Genomic DNA, 22979 nt, shown 5'->3' with positions numbered 1-22979 from the left:
GAGAGACTGAAGAAGTCATAGAAGATAGAAGTTCGAATCGTTATGTTACAAAAATTATCCCTCTGTCTGAATGTCAGATATAAATTTTCCCCTGCCAGACGTACCAACTTCTACGGAGGATCGATTACATTTGCCTAGGAATGTAACGTGGCGCATTCTATTGGCAGACAAGTCGCAAGATGTCTGTTAGGTTGGGTCATTGATCTAAATATAATTTGGGTCAAAATCTCTTATTCAATTATGCGGTGACAATCGAGAGCACGTTTCGAAGCCATCAATAATTGTATTTAATGTGTTTAAATGGTCGAATATTGTATTAAATGAAAATGTTGTAAAATAATATAGATGTCAGTAGGTTAGTTTTGAAGGGGAAATGGAAGTAAATGACAAGAAAAAAGTAAACGTGGCTTGTTAGTTATTTCAGAGTGCTGAATGCAAGATGAATGTTGAATTAGAAGAAGGAAATGCGAGGAAAGAAGGAGATGGTATTCAGGTTGAAATATGTTACAATGATGGTCGATGTCAAAACAATAACGTTGACACCCAGTTTGAGTGTAAATCGGAGGTTCTCAGCGAGAATGAAGAAGAATGTATGGATAAGGACCAGATGACAAGTAACTTTGTAGAAACTGCAATTAAAGAAGAATATAGTGATCCAAAAGGAACTACAGAAGATGAAAGGTTAGTGTATGTTAATTATTCTGTAAGTACCTAGGCTATTATATTGAGAGAGTTCCAAAAAGTTGGCTGGAAAAGCTTCAAATATAACGTTGAGTTGGTCATCTCACAACATGTAAAAGTTACTGACCAAACAGTCTTGCAGAATCGAATATAGAAGGCAAGAAGGCTATTCTTTCTAGATGGCTGCTCAACATTACTCACGCACAAGGTCGATTTATAGCTACTTACAGCATATGTTCCGATCCCAGGATGTTGCCAGCAGCCTTTTCGAAAGTTAACATTAGCATGGTAATTGTGGAGATCCACTCCACCATCGATTTTCACTTCACTTCCGGCTTAACGACACTACCGCATGCTTAAAGGCTACTTTGTCATAAATTCAATAAGAAGAGAATCCTTGTTGAATAACGTAGTGCTTGATACTATTGAATGTATTTGGATAATTAAAATTTCCTAACAGTTGTTAAAAATCTAATAAGTTGAAGATATCTAGTGCAGTATTTCTTAAATCTAATGCAATACTGTTCCCCATCCGCACTTCACCGAAACGGAAAGGCCACTGGTCGATTTTCGAATTTTTCTTTCCTGAAACCCCTCAACCTTTACTCCCACTTTTTAAAAAGAACTTAGCCAGAACCTGTAAGATCCAAGATTCAGTCGCTGTTTTTTTCAGACCAATAGGAGACCTATGACGCGATATGTGACGTCACGTACGATGGTAATATTTAAAAATACGAATGTTTTATTTCTCCCATCCTACACCACTCCACTATACTGTACTCCCCCACATGTTTTTCTCTCTCTACTTCATTCTATTAACTAGGCCTATTTCATATTAAATTGGAATACATGAATATGCCAAGATTCGATCCTAGGATCTTTCGTTTAGTGAACTATTACGTAGCGTAATTCGTTGATGAACAAATCCTTAAAAATTATACTTACGCACAATTAACATCAAGTAACTTCCAAAAGTATTAAGCATTATGACTTTATTATATAATAGAACTGAATTCATTAGTTTGCTGTTAATCTTATTACAGTTAATATGACAAATAGATCACTAATAAACTTAGGCCTATATTGTAAAGGTAAAAAAAAGGTATCCCCGTAACATGCCATGAAGGCACTTGGGGGGGCATGGAGGTAGAGCCCCATGCTTTCCATGACCTCGGCACTAGAATGAGGTGGTGTGGTCGGCACCATGCTCTGACCGCCTTTTACCCCCGGGAAAGACCCGGTACTCAATTTTATAGGAGGCTGAGTGAACCTCGGGGCCGTTCTGAAAGTTTGGCAACGAGAAAAAATCCTGTCACCACCTGGGATCGAACCCCGGACCTTCCAGTCCGTAGCCAGCTGCTCTACCAACTGAGCTACCCGGCCGCCCAGGCCTATATTGTACAAGAAACTGTTATGATCCATATCCGAATGATGGCGTTACTGCACTTATCCAGTATCAATTGCCTTACTACCGTATACGTATATTAAATCGATTCACTACACTATTCCTTTTAGTATTCCATTAATCTTACTGAATTCATTATGTCACATTTTTATTAAAACAGTTTTTCGTACTCGCAATGTAATTGCGGACATACTTGACGCCATATAACTTAGGCCTATTACGTCATTCAACTTCTTGATCGGGAAAATGCGACTCTTCCTTGAATTCTACCCTAGAACCTAATCTAACCTACCCAAAATTTCGACTTAGGCATCAATGCACTGAACTATTAAGGTAAAAGAGATTGGTGTGTTTGTCAGATTGATTGATGCCTAAGTCGAAATTTAGATTAGGTTAGATCATCTGGCTACTTTTTTTTTTCCTAAGTTCTTTTGAAAAGGGGATAACATTGGGGGTTTTCAGAAAAAAAAATTGAAAATCGTTGGTGGAGTGGATCTCCACAGTTATCGGTCAATCCATATCAAACGGTCAAGGAATAAATTTATTTTAAAAACGTTTATTTTTTAATAGTGATGACCTCTACGTGTAAATAAACAGAAATTAGTAAATTAGTTTATTTTTATTTATATCTTAATATAAAAATGGCAGCCATTTTTCTGTTATGGTGTTTGACATTTTGGCATTTGCAGACAGTTGCAGTAAATGCGGTAGCTCAGATCAGAAAAATGATAGAAAGGTAGAGAAAACACTTTTATTTTCAGCACATTTACCCTGTCTCTCCTTGTAATAATTGAAAGTTGAGGCCAAAGTTGACATTACCTTTTTTTTTTCTTCTGTGTGAAGGAATGAAATACCAGATCTGTCATTATTTTAGAGCACAGCTATACACTCAAACTTTTAGCAAAGAGTTTTTAGTTCACTTACTCATCCCCTTATTTGCGAGTAGTTACAGCCAGTTAAAAAATTATAGCACTTCAGGTTTGGTAGTTAATTCTTTACAATAGCATTAAGGTACAAATGTACTTGGGTTCTAGTCGAATCGTATGTCCCATAAACAAAAGAAAAATTGAATACTGACCAAAGTAAGGGTGAAAGCTGCTGTGAAAGTGGGGGCCAGCAGGTGAAAACAGGTGGGATCACTTCATTGAGGTGGAAGGGGTAGGCGGCAACATCTAAACAGTTACTGGTGCAGTCTCTGTGTAGCAAGTGGAATTAATGATCCAAGGGATTACCTTTTTTTTCCCCCGAATTTTCCCAAACAATAAACCAAATGCAAATCCTTGAACCATCAAAATAACTGATAAAAAATTTGGGAAATGTACTGATCATTAATCTTTGTTTCTTTTTACAAAAACTTTGCAGAATATTGCTTAAAACACAGCTCTGAGTGTGAAAATGGTGTCTGACTGCTGAAACTTCATACTTAATTTTCTAATTAATCGTACATTTAATCACAAAATGTAATACCCACAGGTTTTCTATTCATTTACATGTACGCTATTGTCCTTTCCAATCTGCAAGGTTATTTCACTGCCACCTTGTATATGGTAATCCGTGGTGCTACTGTCCTTTAAGGGTCCAGACCAACCAGCCAGCTACTGACGTCACGTCCACTTGCCGAAGCAGAGGTGGACGCATATTTGACAATAGTGCATGCTAATTTGTATACACCTGTCTTCATTATGGTGACATATATGTTTCACATCAGGTTGTTAGAATCTTTCCTAAAATCATGTTCTACAAAAAATTCAAATTTATCATTTAGTGTTCTGTTCTGTTCATACAGATTTTGTATTCTTATAGCAAGTTTCACATATAGCGGTTTGTTTGATGAAGTATGTTCACTGTGATTTTCCTGTTTACTTGTATAAAACTTACCCTAGTAATGCCGCACTTCGATTATTGTGACGTTCTGTTAAGTGACCTAAGTTCTGAACTGTCAGTCATGTTACAGCGAGTTCAGAATATGTGCGTCAGATATGTGTGCAACATCCGATGATATGATCAAATATCACCGTTCTTCGCAAATCTTTCGTGGCTCCAACTTAAGAAACGTAGAACTTTACACTCTTTGTCTCTACTCTTTCGAATTCTGCACACTTCAACACCAAATTACCTTTCGTCTCATTTCTCTTATCTATACTCTAACCACGACGTAAATACCAGATCACTTATCTGTGGTGCGTTAAGTATACCTCTTCGTAGAACATCTCATTATTCATCATCTTTTACAGTATCCACCTCGCGACAATGGAATTCCCTGTCACAAAGTATTAGGGGCTGCAAGACAAACACTTTTAAAAACAGCTTAAAAGATAACCTTCTTAGCATTTCACTCCAATCATACTGACTTAAACTGTCACTGACTACATTGTTACGTCCACACCTGTGGAGTAATGGTTAGCACGTCTAGCCGCGAAACCAGGTGGCCTGGGTTCGATTCCCGGTCGGGGCAAGCTACCTGGTTGAGGTTTTTTCCGGGGTTTTCCCTCAACCCAATGTGAGCAAATGCTGGGTAACTTTCGGTGTTGGACCCCGGACTCATTTCACCGGCATTATCACCTTCTTCTCATTCAGATGCTAAATCTGTGGTGTTTGGGTAAAGGGAGATAAGTCATAAAAATGAGTTCGGAGATAAACGAAAATTAAACTTGGAACCCTTATTACAAATAATTTTCTACACAAATAAAACACATCAACTGCTTGTATTCTTTGATTTTTGCACACCCACTTGTATAATTTAACTTGTGTGTTCATCTGAGGAACAAAATTCCACCTGGACAAAAAAATGACTTATACCCCTTTACCCGAACACCACAGAAATAACCTAAGCTGTTGATAAAGCGTCGTAAAATAACTTGCTAAAATAAAATAAAAAATACATTGTTACCCCTTCCTTTAGACATGCATCCTGATAGTGCTGTATTTTCAAAATTACTTCATAATAATCTCTTCCTATTATCTAACATTATTTGAAATATTTTAACATTCTATGTATTTTAGCATAATTCTGCTACATAGTTTGTATTTCAGTATTTAATTAATAGTTCATAGTATTTTGTTGTTTAATTCGTAAATAAATCTTGTATACATGTAACTCTTATCTAAATCAAATTGTTGAATTCTTTGTAAGTTCATACATAAGTATATATATACTTTTTGTTGGTTGAGTGGAAGAGAAGGCCTTATGGTCTTAACTCTGCCAGCTAAAATAAATCATTATTATTATTATTATTATTATTATTATTATTATTATTATTATTATTATTATTATTATTAAATTTAATGTATCTTGTGTTTGAAGCATGGCAGTGGAAGCACTCCGACAGCTTGGTGGAATGTTCGAGAACGTATCTGCTAGCAATCCACAGCCGGTACCATTTCGTCAACATATTTGTAATATATGTGGGGAAAGCTTTGAACGAAAGACTGACTTGGGAAATCACATTGTGTGCCATCAAGTGGATCGTCCTCACGCCTGCAGGTGATTATGAGATGCTTCATCACTTTCATTGTTGACCCTATGCTTACAATAGTGTAGGATTGGCACTGAAGCAGAAAATGAAATTGTACCTTTGCGAAATTTTTCTCTCTACTTCTCTGCAATAATTTTATATATCCCTAACCTGTACAATGCATGTAAAGGTGCGTACACACTTAGCGAACGAACGAACGACAAATGAATGCATTCACTGATTGAAATCGGAATGTGTGTACGTCGCAGCAAAGGCAAACCGATCGTTTGGTTTGCCTTCGGAAGTGATCCGTCACTTGTCGGTACATCAAAGGAAGTGGTATTCGTTGTGGACGGGATTTGCCACCAGCTTGTAGTTCGTAGCAGAATGCAGCGCTTAGTTCAATTTCACCAACAGGATGTCGAAACTGGAGTGGATGGAAGATGCTGTTATAAATCTTATTAATGCATATAGGGAGCAGGAAACTTTATGGAATCCCAAGCATCCTACTTACCACAATAAAGTAAGAAAACATGATGTTTGGGAAGCTATTGGAAAGATGTTCAGCTGTAAATTAGGCAAGCCAAACACGTGCAAAATTTGAAAATTATTTTTGTTTATTTATTTTCAGTGGATACATATTTTTTGTTTATTGTAGGGAGCAGAAGTCAAAAAGAAAACTGAGTCCCTACTGATATCATCCCGGAGGGAAAGGCAGAAGTCCACAAAAAGATCTGAAATGGGGAGTGATGAAGTGTACGAGTCAACTTGGTTCGCGTATAAACATATGTCGTTCGTTTTGGACAAATTGACACCCAGAAAAAAAACAAAGCTCCAACCTTGTGCATACAAAATAAATTATTGGCACTGAAAAGTGCCTTTTCATAAGCATGATATGCATTCGACAAACACAGAAAAATCTTTCTTTTTAGTATTTTAAGATAATTATTGTTAGTGAGGTATCCGTATATTGAATCTTTCCCCTGTCTTGCAGTCGTCCCTTAATAAAATCTTCCAGTTTCTCAATTATGGCTGTACATACTTCTGGAACAATCCTGCTAATCAGCTGTTTCGACACTTGGAATAAATACATTAAACTTATATACGAATCTCCTGTATCAATATATCGAAGTGTTAATGCTAGCCTTTCCTGAATAGGTATTGTTTCTCGTCAGCCTGTGTCTTTCTTGGAAATTTTTGGCCCTATTTTGCACAGTTATACTTCGAAGTCTGTTTCTGAAATGCGACAGAAATTGTGAAACTGTCCCGATTCCATTCGACGTAAATCATGAAACAAGTCAGTGCCTCTATATTGATTGCAACTTTCGTAGAGTGGCATCTGCCACCATCGCCTTTTGTTTTTTATCTTTCTTTTTATTAAACTGCCTATAACAACGGCTGTACTTGCTGTAATTATATTTTCGTCTGCCATTATTGCGGATAATCAGCAAACGTGAATGTTTTCTGACCATTTGCTGATGATTTGTACGTTGCTCCAAATAGCGAACGAACAACGAAATTTTGCTTCATCATTTGTTCGCTAAGTGTGTAGGCACCGTAATGATCTTCCTTTCTCTTAATGAAACTAGTTTGCTCCTTTATCTGATTGTATGTCTGGTTAGTGATTTTTGTATGTTGGATTAGTGATTTTTCAATTACAGTGAAATGATTTTGTGTATTTATGATCGTGTATTATTGATTACCATATGCATAATTTTATGTTACACAGAATTTGTGGCAACCTGTTTCGGCGAAAAGCAGATCTTCAGAACCACATGGTATGCCATCAGGTGGAGCGGCCACACAGATGTCCTCAATGTGGAGCTGATTTTCAACGACCGTCGAGTCTCACAAACCATATGAAGATTCACACATATTCACCTGGGCGTGCATTGATATCTTCTGGATCAGCCATTCCTTCTGCTGTGCGAACATTACAAAACTTTCATGGTTTTTCTTCTCCTCCATCTGCTCCAGCTTCTCCTCCTCTTCTTCCTCAAACAACAGCAACAACACAGTCTAATCAAACTGTGACCAACAAGTTGTCAGAAATACAAGTGCCATCGTATAATGGATGGGATGTCAATTATTCTTACAATAGAGGAACTGATGGTAATGCTTTGTCTCGATCCCAGACCCTGGAAATACCTGTTACATCAGACAATAATGAATCCCATTACGGGTCTGTAACACCAAAACATTACTCCCAGATTTCAAACATAAGTGAAAATGTTTCACAGTTCAGTTATGAGGAAAATTCAGAATCTATACAGAATTTACGTGAACAAAGCAATATACCTGCGATTAAATCTATTCAGACTTTAACAGAGCAACAAGATATCCCTGTTGTAGAATCTGTTCAGAATTTACAAGAACAACAAAGTAGCCCTAGCCAGTCCAATACTGAAGCGCAGTTGAGTTGCAACGCTAGTAGTTATGCGACTGTGACTAAAAATAACAGTATAAGTTTTAATTCTGAAGGATATGAGGAAGCTGCTGTGAAAGTTGAAACATTACCATATGTTCCACCAGTGGAATGTCCACCAACCGAAGAAACATACTCTTGTGTAGTGAGGCACGAGGCGAAACCTCCAGTGGATTTAAATCGTCGCCCACATGTTTGCCGCCATTGCGGCTTGGGTTTTTCACGTGGGAAAGCTCTAGAATCTCACGAACGTCTACACCAGGATCATTGGGGTAGTCCAGTCGAATGTGATAAATGTGAGGAAATGTTTCCTGAAGACATATCATTGCAACAGCATAGAGAAACTTGTGTGGGTAAAACACGAAACATTGTAAATCAACGACAGCAACACCATGAAGCTGTACAGCAAACTCAGCAGCAGGCAGGGAGATACATGGGAGCAAGTTCATGTCCGGTGGTTCCCAACGTAAATTCTTCACAGCCAGCCAAGATCGGAAAACATGCTTGCACAGAATGTGAGAAAAGATTCACCACAAAGCAGAAGCTGTTTAGGTAATTTCATTTCAGTTAACACTTTTCGTACAGTGAGAAACTTAATACACTGTGTCAATTCTAATGGTAGAACCAAGTAAAGCTTTCCAAAAGGAAATGTCAGAGGATTACAAACTAATTTTGGGGAATAATTCCGAGATAAAAGTCAACAATCTCAGCAGTTACTAAAATGCGAGAGTTCTTGATTACACTATAGTCGCGATGCTGTTATTCCCGGTGTGACTCCTCCTTTTTGCTTACATCTTAGGAAGTCTAGGCTCTATAATGTCTAGGTAGATAGTATCGTTCGCCATTTTTGTTCTTTTGTTGCCGAGCTACCGGACGAGGGATCTATTTGCCACACCGTTAAGGGGACACTCAACTTAAAAATTGGAGAAAAAGTGTCATAGAAATGAAAAATTAAATTTCTACACTAATTTACGTGACGGAACTAAATCAATACACAGAATTCTTCCCCTATTCATTGAGAAGTCACAGTCAAATGCACAAAGCCAAAAAATAAAAAATGATAATTAAAAGTGATATTTCAATTAATGATTGATTAAAAATTGAAATATTTTTTATTTTGAAAAGTATTGTATCTAATGAGCTGAGATTTTGCATCTTACTTTCTATGTGTATATTAAACTTTTTCTCCAAATTTGAAAACTTAATAGGGTCAAATAGGAAAAAAGTTCCAAAATATAGTTGAGTGTCCCCTTAAACATTATCATGTCGTAGCTCCTATGATAATAAATCAAACGGACTGTAATTCAGCAAATAAGTCCTCGTATGCTTTCTGGGAACGTCAATGGAAGAGCCAAAATGGGCGATTATATTAAGTATTTATCCAGCCTTAGGAAATGCATAACATCTTATCAGCGAATCACAAGACGCACACGTTTAAATGTAGCTGACCTGCAACGTGATTGGCTGCTGGAAATTAGAGCGATGGGACTATAAATACCAAACACAGTAGTACAAAGTAATGTTTTTAAAGTAATCCCGTCTGTTACAGTTCATGCTACAAAAGTCACACTATAGGATAATCACAATTTCGAAGTTCATGAACACATTTCAATCATGTAGTTCATGCAATTCTAACTTTCGACAGAGTAAGTGTGGTAAAACTGTATACCCAGAAACAAGTTTTTAAAAATAATGATCATAAGGAACATACAGGATGGGGGGGGGGGGTAGAGGTTGTGTGTGTTTTTTTTTTTCGCAATTATTAAAAAAAAAAGTGTAATACAAGTTCTGTTATATTTAACATGTAGAAAGCCACCGACATAGCTCAGTCGGCTAAGGCACTTGCCTGCTGATCCAGAGTTGTGCTTGGGTGCTGGTTCGATTCTCGCTTTGGCTGATTACCTTGTTGGGTTTTTTCTGAGGTTTTCTTCAACTCTAAGTCAATTGTCAGGTAATCTATGGCGAATCCTCGGCCTTAACTCTCCAAATATCTCGCTATCACCAATTCCATCTACGCTAACTAACCTCGTAATTGATATAGCGTCATTACATAACCAAGTTAAAAAACATATAGAATCAATCACTTCTTAAATTTTGATGCATCGGTTCCCTTTAACCCAGTATGTACAAATAAATAAGATAATAAAGGTACATCACTAAACAATATCAGTTGCAGTAGTTTGCGGTGCTGAGTCCTCTAAGTTTAATAACACGTCACAAAAATATTTTGTTACTGGTCTCTTACGCAGAAGGCCCGGGTTCGATTCCTGGTCGGGTCGAATTTCCTGGTTGAGGTTTTTCCTCAACCGTAAGGCAAATGCCAGGAAATTCGGGCCACAACATCCCTGAAAATCACCGGCCTCATTCATCACCGAAATCATATTCATAACAATTCAGTAACAACAAAAATATTTTGTACCTCATTGGTCACGTCTTATTTAAGAAGCCATTAAGGGATTCATGGTTTTAAATAAATTGTTATTCTGGGCAATGCCGAATTTACCAATTCAATTTTAGTCACACTTCTGGGGTTCATTCACATGCTTTATACATAAACAGAACCGTTGTGGGTGAGGGAGAGAGTGGTGGTAGTACTTAACCTGTTACAATATCTGTTTTTCCCAAGGAATTCCTTTTATATAGCATTAAATGATGGATTAGCCAACTGCACAACTAGGACCATTGAAATTTTTTTGTTTACCAAGAATGAGGATTATTATTTACAGTAAATATGCGTCTTCTTTGGTGGAATGTTACTATTGTTTAGCTTATTTTAAATCACAGCATTTTCAGTGTCAGCCATATGTATAAAGGTCTCTGAAGAACACTCATATGACCTTCTTCTTCTTCTTTCTTGGCCTACAGCTCATTGTGAACCTTGGCCTCTTCCATGATTTTCCGCCAATTGTCTCAATCCTGCGAAATTGCTTTCCAATTCCTATATCCCATCTTACATATGTCTTCCTCAACTCCATCTAACCATCTTATTCTTGGTCGTCCACAGCTTCTTTGGCCCCCAGGATTTCCATTTAATATCCTTTTAGGAATTTCTACGTCATTCATCCGTGCCACATGCCCAGCCCACCTTTTGCTGCTTTTACTATTCTTCTAATAGGCGGATCTTTATAGATGGAATACAACTCATTATTATATCGCCTCCTCCATCTTCCTCTCTCGAATACTGGGCCAATTATTTTACGGAGTATCTTCCTCTCAAAGGCATCCAAATTTCCAGCATCCTTTTTTGTTAGGGACCAAGTGTCAGCAGCATATTTATTTATTATTTTGCTAATAATTATAATATAACATATATTATATATAGAAAGAACTTTAGCTCACCCCTAAAAGTGGAGAACTCGTGCTCAGGGGCGGATTCCTGAATTGAAATTAATAAGTATACAATACAGTTTGTCTTATGTGTACTATGCAATTATAGTATATAAATTTAAATTTACAATTTTTCAATTTTTATAAAATCCATACATAACTTTTTAAATTTAATACTAGAACTATTAGAAATGACAAGATTAGGATATTTAAATATAAATTTGTTATATATTCTTGGGCCTAAATTACTACTATGATTAAATACTGTAATAGTGTTGCATTTTGGTTCAAACAATCTTAAAGAATTCATACCTTTTGTTTCATAACTATGAGAATACAATTCAAAATTATTTCGATTTTTATGTATGAATTTTATTAATACAATATAATAAATTTGTCTTACGTTAAGTACATTAAAGTCAAAAAAACAAATTTTGAGATGGAAAATCAATAGGTTTATGAAGACATATTTTAATTATTTTCTTCTGTAATAAATAAAGTGGATTAAAATTGGATTTAAATGAGCTACCCCATCCTATAATTCCATACATAATTACCGATTGAAATAATGTTAAATATATTGTGCGTAATAAACTTATTGACAAGTAATTCCTCAATAAAACAAAATAATATACTATTTTACGTAATTTATTACAAAGGTAATTAATGTGTTGATTCCATTTTAAATGATTATCGAAAATTATGCCTAAATACTTAACTTCAGAGGACTCTTTAATAATCAGACATTTACACTGTATAAGACAACAATCAGAATTATGTAATTTAATATTTAATATAGATGTAGGAGGTTTGTTACATTTTTCAGATAATGAGAATGGAATAATTATGGTAATTATGCTAGTACAGGTCTTATAAGTGTTTTATAGATAGTTATCTTTGTGGTACGAGATAAAATTCTTGAACAAAGTAATTTTCTTAAGCTCATATGACCTTAGAATGCTATAATTGCTAATTAGTTTTTCTTTTCTAGACACATGTGGATTCATCGCAAACGTCCTCATGTATGTGAAATATGTGGAGTAAGCCTTGCAGATAGAGGAGCACTGGATGAACATCGTCGAATGCAGCATCCTGGTGACACTCCATTCACATGTAATGAATGTGGTAAAAGCTTTGCTAGCCGGCAAGGACTGTGGGAACATGGACGTGTGCATTCAGGAAATGGGACTCCAGGGAGTTCCCCATTCCTGTGCCAGCGGTGTGGTAAATGCTTTGCAAGTCGACAGGGACATCTCATACACATGCGAACTCACACCGGTGAACGTCCATACGGTTGTCGCTTCTGCTGGAAAGCTTTTCGTGATGGTGGAACTCTTCGTAAGCACGAACGTATCCACACAGGCGAACGCCCTCATGCTTGTCCTCTCTGTCCTCGAGCATTTAATCAAAAAGTGGTGCTTCGGGAACATGTACGCTGGGTGCATGCGGCTCGGAACTCCGACGGGTGTCAGCTTTGTGGATACATGGTGGGAGACAGAGAAGCTCTCTGTGCGCATATAGTGAAGCATAGTGACCAACTTGCTGCAGCTGCAAAAGCAGCAAAAGGGAAACAAGAACATGTGAAAACAGCAGAAGCGCAGGATGGCACAAGTAGAACGAATTGTCCTGAAACACCCCCTGTACTGTCACAAGAATGTTACAATACAAGCAATTATGCATTCATATCAAATGAAGGTGTAACATCTGAAGCTCCAGATTCCAACATGAACAATAAAGTTATACCAGACATAAAAAGAGAGTATTGTTGCGACATGTGTGGAGAATCTTTTAAGGAAAGAATTGAATTGTTAAACCACGTTCGTATCCATATCTGAGAACTTGTAACGAACAAATCATCAGTATTTAACTTTGACATTGAAATAATATTTTTATGGAAAAACATCCAGACAAATATAATAGTACATTATGCAACGAGCCTATAATGGTAGTAATTAAGATGCAAGTATGATCGTTTATGAAACGAGCGCAAACGAGTTTCATAATTTTCATACGAGCATCTTAATTACCATTATAGGCAAGTTTCATACGACTTTTTATGCTCGACCATATTTCTAACTTGAAAGTATTGAAAATTAGGTCTTTTTATGGTTATGTGCGAACTGATCTGAATTGTGAGATGTGCGCAGACGCGAAAGTATTGATTTTTTCCGAGACCGAATGTCATTGACCTTGGCACAGAATAAGAATGAACATTAGTCTGATATAACCTGGAAATTGATTTAGAATTGAAAAACGAGATGACAGATTGAATTTATTTGAATATTATTTACAATTAACGCTAAATTATTATAGTAACAGAACATAACCTTCTGCGACAGTATTGGATTTCCAGCCTACGTGACTTTTCGCTAATTGTCTGTCGATTGCATATCCGAGAATAATCGATATAACGGTACAAAGCTGACTTGTGATTGGCTGAAGACCTGTACTTTAATGAGTAGGTGTACTTTAATGACATGCATTAAAGGACTGCTACCAGGTGTATAATTACTACATTTCGGCATGGTCGAGCATAAAATTATGTAAGCATAGTTCAGTATGTTACCAACAGTATAGCTTGTACATTTTGGAGTGAATGTTGAGTTAAGGGATTACATACACCTTGGACGATAAAAAAAAAATGTAATTTTTTATTATTAATTTAATATGAATTTTTTAGCATTATTTGTGTGAAAGAAATTTTAAGATATCTATAAAATTGACCAAGTTATACATTAAAATGTCCTGCTATGTATTGACTTTTGCACAATCTTCTGTAAGTTTTTAAGTTTTTCGGTCATTTACTCAAAACTGCATTTTTCCGTAATAACTTGGCCAATTTTTAAGATATGTCCACCAATGTTGCATATTTGTTTCTTTGAATATAATAAAGAAGATGATCTACAATAATGCTCATAGTGTTATTATTTGAAAAGTAAAACATTATATACCAGTACATGGACGTCTCGTGATTTTTTCTGACATATTAAAAAAAAACATTTTATGGCTATTTCTAATGGATTATTAATTAATAAGTAGTAACTTTTATTCAAATATGAATATGTGTTCATGATAAGAAAAGAACAGACATAATTCCTGCATAATTTGAGATCAAATTGACTTAATAGTGATGAGATACAAGTTTTATATAATATTCTTATTGAATTTGGTATTCCCAAGAAACTAGTTCGATTAATTAAAATGTCTCTCAGTGAAACTTGCAGCAGAGTCCGTACAGGTCAGTTTTCTGTCTGATGCTTTTCCAATTCACTGTGGGCTAAATCAAAGAGATGCACTATCACCTTTACTTTTAAACTTTGCCCTAGAATATGCCATTACAAAAGTCCAGGAAAGCAGGGAGGGTTTGGAATTGAACAGGTTACATCAGCTGTTTGTTTATGAGGATGATGTGAATATGTTAGGAGAAAATCCACAGACTATTAGGGAAATTTTACTTGAAGCAAGTAAAGAGATAAGTTTGGAAGTAAATCCCGAAAGGACAAAGTATATGATTATGTCTCGTGACCAGAACATAGTACGAAATGGAAATTTATTAGCCTTTGAAGAGGTGGAAAAATTCAAATACCTTGTAGCAATAGTAACAAATATAAATGACATTCGAGAGGAAAGTAAACATAAATATGGAAAATGCTTGTAATTGTTCAGTTGAGAATCTTTTATCATCCAGTCTGCTCTTGAAAAAGCTGAAAGTTGGAATTTATAAAACAATTATATTACCGGTTGTTCTGTATGATTGTGGAACTTGGACTCTCACTTTGAGAGAGAAACAAAAGTTAAGGGTGTTTGAGAATAAGGTGCTTAGAAAAATTTTGGGGCTAAGAGGGATGAAGTTACAGGAGAATGGAGAAAGTTACACAACGCAGAACTGCACGCATTATATTCTTCACCTGACATAATTAGGAACATTAAATCCAGACGTTTAAGATGAACATGTAGCACATATGGGCGAATCCAGAACTGCATATAGAATGTTAGTTGGGAGGCTGGAGGAAAAAAGACCTTTGTGAAGGCCGAGATATAGATGGCAGGATAATATTAAAATGGATTTGAGGGAGGTGGGATACGATGCTAGGCACTGAATTAATCTTTCCTAGGATAGGGACCGATGGTGGGCTTATGTGAGGGCGACAATGAACCTCCTAGTTCTCTAAAAGCCATTTGTAAGTAAGTCAGGAAAAGATAGACCTTATTGATTTAATAACTCAACGTAATTCACAACTAACATGCATTGGAAACAAAGTACCAGCAAAGATTGAAAAAAAATCTGCAGAGAACGGGACACTTGGCAGTCCCGATTTTCCACCTCAGACGTAAGGTAGTAGGATGTGAGATAAGGGCTACCTTTAGGCAGTACCATCAGGGGTGAATGCCTTGAGTATGTCCTGGAATTAGGACATTATGTTTTGTCCACAACTTCAGAATGAGTTACATACGTAGTTTGACACGTACTAACCTATAATTTAAATTGTCTTTATGTAGGTATGTGTGTTTACATTGGTATACTTAATGTGCGGAGGTATTTTTTATTATAATTTTAAACAAAAAAAAAAGGTAAAGGTATCCCCGTAACATGCCATGAAGGCACTTGGGGGGGCATGGAGGTAGAGTCCCATGCTTTCCATGACCTCGGCACTACGCTCTGGCTGCCTTTTACCCCTGGGAAAGACCCGGTACTCAATTTTATAGGAGGCTGAGTGAACCTCGGGGCCGTTCTGAAAGTTTGGCAACGAGAAAAAATCCTGTCACCACCTGGGATCGAACCCCGGACCTTCCAGTCCGTAGCCAGCTGCTCTACCAACTGAGCTACCTGTAGGTTTTAAAAATAACTTCTGGTGTATATGGTGCCTATGCGTGAATGCCGATGTAAATTCTTACTATATTTTTAGCATGAAATAATAACTCTGAACAACAAATTCTAACATATTTTCTTGCCCCAAAACAAGAGTAGGCAATTTAATGTAATTGATTTACCATGATTCAGAATTTGCTGTTACCAACAAATTAATTGTGAACTCAAATTTATTTTTATTTAAACAAGTTGAATCATGGAAATAAAAATGAATTCTAACTCCAAGTAAACAATTTTTTCAGAGGAGAGAATAAACTGTCTCAAGGTCATGTTTTATATCCAAACTTTTTTTATTTTGTGATGTACAACCTTAATATAGAACAACTATGGATATGGGCACTAAAATTAACGATTGTTATATAGATCTTTATTTGAAAACATTACATACACCTGAAATTAGGTGGTTTATGATTTCCGTAATGAACAAGAATAACAAAGTGTAACATTTGATACTTCTTTGTATTCTAATCATATAGAAAGACAAGAAATATCAAGAAAAGAGAAAATCGTTTTCATGTCCGATTTTTTATTTTCTTACACAATGTATAAAGTTCCTAACTTCAATAACACATTTTTTTAATGGGCATTAAATACATGAACTATTTCAAATACATTCTGTATTAGATTCACGTTTATTATTTGTGCCAGGTGCACTATCATCACATAAATGAAGTAGTTTTCTATAATGTACAGTAGCTGCACATTTTCTGACGAAATATATTATGTTTTTAATATGACATTCGAGTATTTCTTGTCTTTTCAAGGAGTAAATGAACTGTACTTTTGATGTAGGGAATGTCACTATTGTATTTAGCTTCTGTATGTTGAACTTTACACTGTATCTTTCATTGTGTTGCTAACATGTTTGTATAAATTTAATGTATCTCAAAATTTTACTTCTGGAAGTCAAAAATAACTTTTTAAATTTAGGGATGTGATCTGCTCCAATCATTAGGTGTTTCTGTTTTGCACTGCTTTCTTTTCTTATTTTCAATTTTACAGATGTCCCTGTCATTGGGTAGGTAAAGTGTCCTCTTATAGAAAAACATTGGTCATTTGCATTTCCTGTTGCTCCATACTAAAACGAGTCCTCCGAAAAGTTATAGTATGACTACCATTTCTCTGCTCATGCCTGCCTAGCGAGAGTTCTATACATATGGTTAAGAGAATATTGAAGGAAGTTCAGTGTATTTTATGCTATGCAATAAAAGAAGCAAGTCCCACGTCGTGGTCTAAGGCATCCAGCCTAGGACTCTCATTACGGAATGCGCGCTAGTTCGAGTCCTCATGGGGGAAGAAATTTTCTCATGAAATTTCGGCCAGTGTATGGGACCGGTGCCCACCCAGCATCGTGATGCACTTGGGGAGCTACGATAGGTAGCGAATACCAGCTGTAACGGCTGGGAGGATCATCGTGTTAAGCACGATACTTCCATTCTGGTTGGATGATCGTCTACCTCTGCTTCGGCTTGTGGGCGTGAGGCCAGCAGCCGACTGGTCAGTCTAGGCCCTTCATGGGCTGTAGCACTACGGATTATTATTATTATTATTATTATTATTATTAATAAAAGAAGCAAAGCCAGCTCATTGCAAAGATGCATTGTAAACAATCTAGAAATTGCAGTGAACATACCTTGTTCGAATCTATTACACTATTATCATTTTCATAAATTTTGAAATACCAGTACACTATTTTGTCTCAGTTATTTATTGTGCTGTTTTGAAAGAATTTCTTAACACTGGAAAGACGGATGGGTCATTTTGACCCCTTTTCCATGTTTATGAGCACATTACTCTTATACTACATGTCATATTCAACTGTGGCTCTATGACATTTCTTAATTTTACCAAGATATTCTTCACCTGAAATCTGGACATTGAAACTTTTATAGAAACGAAGGTATTAAAAGAGATACCTAGAAAGACTGAGGGGTCAAATTGATATCCATTGATATTATTAGTATGTATGTAAAGTCAGCAGTCCGAAGACTGGTCTGAACCTCACAAGTGACACCAATAAGGCATCACTCATGAGACAACTAAGCCAGGAGATAATAGGGTAGAGTGGCCAGTTCCTTTCCCCCTCCATTGCATGCAACACTGACTAGATATAATAGTATGGTAATTTTTTTTTCGTTGTTGGTAACCCTTAGCATCTATTAGATGCTTTATGGTTCTGCTAACAGATGGAGTTACTTGTCAACAATGTGACGCTGAAACATGTGTTCAAGTTACTGCTCAGTGACAGTCCTGATGTATTTTATATTTTGATGATTGGTTAATTAATATTAACCCGGCACACTCACAATCATGCAAATTTCCAGACTCTAGACACCCAAATAATTTTTCTTCTTCAAGAAAAATTCACCGAGAGCCGAGTCCGGGAATCGAACCCGGGACCTCCAGACCACGGAGACTGTATAGTAATGAAGTGTAATAATATTCAATTAGTGACTAGTTTTTGATGCAATCCTATGCTCTCATATGTAAAATATGTAAAATTTCATACTGCTTTTGCGTGAGGAAATCCGTGCTCCTTATATGACAACTAGCAAAGTTCACAACCCCAGAGAGGATAACGAAACCAGCACTGGAGAAAAGCTCCGTAAATGTGCTATTCGTGTTGAGTGTAAAGGAAACGAAACTGTGATGGTATGTGCAAAATGCACACATCCCATCTGTGGAAAATGTGAAAAGTAGCGACTTATGTGGTGTGGTAAGTGTATACTATAAGTTAATAAGAGAATGTTCTAAAGCAAAATAAAATTCCTAAATACTATTATATTTTTAGTGACTGTACTTCAGTGGTCGAGAATAGTTCTTACAACTGTTGGAAAGAAATATTATTAACGAAAATATTACTTACTAAAAAAGACAATAGCTTCAATCCATAACACTATAATATTTATAATCTGTGCTACTTATTGCATTTTTATACTGACTGTACTTCTGTTGTGAAGAGCCATCATTATGATGCATAAAAATATATTGCAAAAGCATTACATATTACACAACCAAATAATTTTTCCGTGCATATTAAGGCAATATAAAACTAGGGATCAAAATGACCCCCTTCAGTCTTTCTAGGTATGTCAGCATATCCAGTTTTCCTAGTTTTAAAGCATAAAATGGCTATATGAAATTGGCTTCTTTGGAGACATAAGTATGTAGAAATAACCAAAACACAAATAGGCTTGCCTGCCCAGGGTAAACTGAATGACCCTTGATTACTTGCATTGCTACAATACAGCAAACACTTATGTCTCTATGCAGTACTATAGCTGGAAAAGTCATGGTGAAATTGATTGTAATACAGTAACTAGTCCTTCCACCCCTAACAGGTATTGGTTTGTTTACTTAATGACGCCCTTTAATGGATTCTCCCTTTCACTTGTGGGAAAGAAGACAATTTACGAAACAAACCCTGTCACTTTTCATTGACAAAACAAACCCGAGAAAAGAAAAAGAAAATAAGATAGCAGCTATATAAATAATGATAATCCGATTGTACGTTCGTTTTTAAAAATTGGAATAACCATGGTTATTTAAAAAACCGGAATTGTGGATACAGAAGGAAAAATGTGACCAATATTAGCAATATAGTAATGAAAAGACATTACTTTATAGTCATAAAATGTGTCATAACCCCTACTTTATAGGTCTGTTCTTATAAAAAGTGTCATACATAACCCTAATGCAACAATAAATTATCAAAGTTTTAAAACTAATTAATACAAGTGAAACAGTATATGATTATGTTTATGGACAGGTGTATGTGAGGAACTAATAAATAAATACAATTATTTCAGTACAAATGGTGTTACAGTTTATATATTTTATAAATTTATGCTGTAGAAAAAATTAGATATAGGAGTCAATACCGGTACTTTATCAGATCTTATTTATAAAATAGAAGACAAATTGTTAATATATCAAATAAGCTCTCTGATGTGACACTTGTCACTAATGGAGTTCCTCAAGGCAGCATATTAGACACTTTTCTCTTTCTTGTGGTAATAAGTGATTTGCCCTTCAGTCTGCCTCAAGATCTAATCATGTATGCTGATGATTCCACCTCAATAACATCTCACTCAGACCTTAACCAGTTAAAGCTGTCACAGATCAATATTCTTAACATAGCTAAACAATGGTTTCAATCAAACAAATTAATGTGTAATGAGGAAAAAAACTCAGAAACTGATCTTAGGCCTCTCCAATACATTAAACTGTTAGGTTTTTATTTGGATCCAAAATGAGGATGGCACAAACACACAGAAAGTATATGTATTAAATTGCCAAGGGTAATTTTTGTTTTTAGGCAGTTAAATCATTGGCCTCAACAGAAACTCTCACACAGATATACTTTGCACTATTTGCATCTCACTATGAAATTCATATATGGGGAAGTGCAACAGGAGTCAATAGCACCTTATTACTTCAAAAAGGGGCACTGAGGGTAATATTCAACAAAAATACCAAGCAATCATGTAGGCCACTATTTTCAGAGTTAAAGGTGATGTCAGTTTACAGTCTTTAGATCTAATATAGATCTTTATCAATCTAGATCAGGTATACATTTCTTTAACACTGGAAATAAAGATAAATTAGATTACACAAGGTGCAGATTGAGTGTGAGCTCAAATACTTGCCTTTAACAACTTCCATTGGAAACGTTTTTATTTTTATTTTTTTAATGGGTTATTTTACGATGCTGTATCAATATCTCAGGTTATTTAGCATCTGAATGAAGTGAAGATGATAAAGCCAGTGAAATGAGTCCGGGGTCCAGCACCGATAGTTACCAGGATTTACTCATAATTGGTTGAGGGAAAACCCCGGAGAAAACCTCAACCAGGTTACTTGCTCCAACCGGGATTCGAACCTAGGCCACCTGGTTTCGCGCTAGTCATTACTCCATAGGTGTGGACAAACGTTATTAATTCCTACTCTTTCAATGAGAAAACATACGAAAAGACAATGCCATTCGTACTGAGAAATGTTACAAGAAGAAAATGTAAACAAGATTAGTCAATTTAATGTTGACATAGTACACACGCACAATTACCTGAGTGTAGACCTGGTGGCCGGCAGCACCGCCAAGGGATGAATACAAGTAAACTATCACTTCCCCTTTGCTTGCTCGGCAGTGTTTCCTTTAGTCATTGCAATACAGTACCTACAGTATGTAGGTCTACATGTACACTGCACTTAGCCAGGTAATAAGGTCAGGTGGCCTTGCCCAACAATGTACAATAAGAAGGGTGTGTTTTGTTTTCTCTGTACCTATGTATGCACATTTTTCAAGTTTTGCAATTACTTTTGTGGCTAATAAAATAAGTATCTAATAGTTAAGAGCGATTACAAATACCTCCTACATACTACAAACAGTGATGGTTTACACAAATTAGGAAGGTTTTGATATAATGATGGATTGAACGAAACTCGTAGAAACTTCTGGGCTGCCGAGTGTCTGTACAGAAATATCCGCAACGTGTTCGCCAATCTTGCAATGTATTACAGTATATTAAAACATTTTTCAAATTGATCAACCAATTAAATTCAAATCGTTAATCGATTAATATTTTATCGATCGACAACACTACTTAGAAATGATAAAATTGAAGATGTTACTTCATATTCATTCACTTGTAAAATTTTAAGCTGGTTATTGTGTCCCTGAGTTGCAATGCTGTTGTATGAACCATCTGTTAAGACCACAGATTTTTCGATTACCGATATATGAAATGCATTGAATTATTTTCCCATCACTAGAAAAATACTGCCTACCAAACTCCTGTACAAGTAATTGTAATTTGTAACTACGAGACTTCTTTACATTCGGAATATTTATTAATTTTTATCACCAGGTAGAATGTCCGATTACCACGTTGTCTCTGAAACATCTAGTTATGCACGAGTGTACGTATTCTCCTCCCCCTTTATGACGTCATAGCTGCCAGAATATAGCCAGAGTTATGTGACCTTGAATCCACTTGATTCAGGAGTTAGTGTCTAGAAAGTCCGCAATCTACTAATGACTTCTCTCTTTAACATATGTCACTTCCGGATGGTGGAAACTGCTCAAAACACAGCTTTTGTTGGTCTCCCATCTGTTGGTGTTCATGTTAATTTGGTCGAAATTAGGCAGTGGCATGCATTTACCTTACATGCGATCAAATAAATGTTGGAACTGGTGTCTTTTCTGAACTCTTCTTTTTTATACAGCAGTCGGTCAATATAAAACAATCTTTGACGGAGAAGTTGAAGCTATCTGAATAGAATAATATCAGCTATATTACTTTAAAGATAAGTTTTATAAAGTAGTGCTATTTATAAACTCAAAATCTACCATTGGATAATGTGAATTTATTCATATCTTCAGAAATAGAGGACTGCAAAACACTATATAAACAGTTACTATCCAAGAAAAAAATGCATATTCTTTCAGTGAATTCCTGGACACTGCAGTGTGGAGGGAAATGATATTGCAGACACCCTAGCTCTCAAATTCTGCAGATAAAACACAAACCAACAACTTTTCACACAGTAAAGAGACTTATCAGTAAAACCATCTCTCAAAGCTCTCAGCTTCAGCTAACAACAAGAATCTCAGATTAAGAGTGGCGTAAAACCTTAGACCGTACCCGAGGGACATAGCTGTTGCAGAATTCCGTCTCCTCACAGGTCATGACTGCCTACTACATCATTTTGGAATTGCACCAAGCCTTATAGGTACATTGTGTGACCAACAAGAAGTCTGTGACAAAAACCATTTGATGTGCTGTCCTGTTTTGTCAAAAAACATAACTAGAAGAT

General features: G+C 36.1%; 1 protein-coding gene across 1 annotated transcript; it reads left to right on the top strand.

Annotated features, from left to right (window-relative positions):
* Nucleotides 1-166: 166 nt before the first annotated feature.
* Nucleotides 167-13303, top strand: LOC138706014 (zinc finger protein 420-like). The gene is made up of 4 exons (XM_069834908.1): nt 167-681; nt 5391-5570; nt 7271-8518; nt 12285-13303. The coding sequence occupies exons 1-4, from the start codon at nt 440-442 to the stop codon at nt 13126-13128; spliced, it is 2514 nt and encodes an 837-aa protein (XP_069691009.1). The 5' UTR covers nt 167-439; the 3' UTR covers nt 13129-13303.
* The last annotated feature ends 9676 nt before the right edge of the window (nt 13304-22979 follow it).

The sequence above is a fragment of the Periplaneta americana genome, chromosome 1 (assembly GCF_040183065.1).
Source record: "Periplaneta americana isolate PAMFEO1 chromosome 1, P.americana_PAMFEO1_priV1, whole genome shotgun sequence".
NCBI lineage: Eukaryota > Metazoa > Arthropoda > Insecta > Blattodea > Blattidae > Periplaneta > Periplaneta americana.
Note: the sequence above shows the minus strand (reverse complement) of the source record. Positions and strands in the feature narration are given on the sequence as shown.

Bases quoted from the DNA above. Each gene is read 5' to 3' on its own strand.
- LOC138706014 (XM_069834908.1), top strand. From the start codon at position 440: ATGAATGTTGAATTAGAAGAAGGAAATGCGAGGAAAGAAGGAGATGGT. The intron at 682-5,390 runs GTTAGTGTATGT...TTGTGTTTGAAG, and splicing joins GGAACTACAGAAGATGAAAG to CATGGCAGTGGAAGCACTCC. The intron at 8,519-12,284 runs GTAATTTCATTT...TTTCTTTTCTAG, and splicing joins ACAAAGCAGAAGCTGTTTAG to ACACATGTGGATTCATCGCA.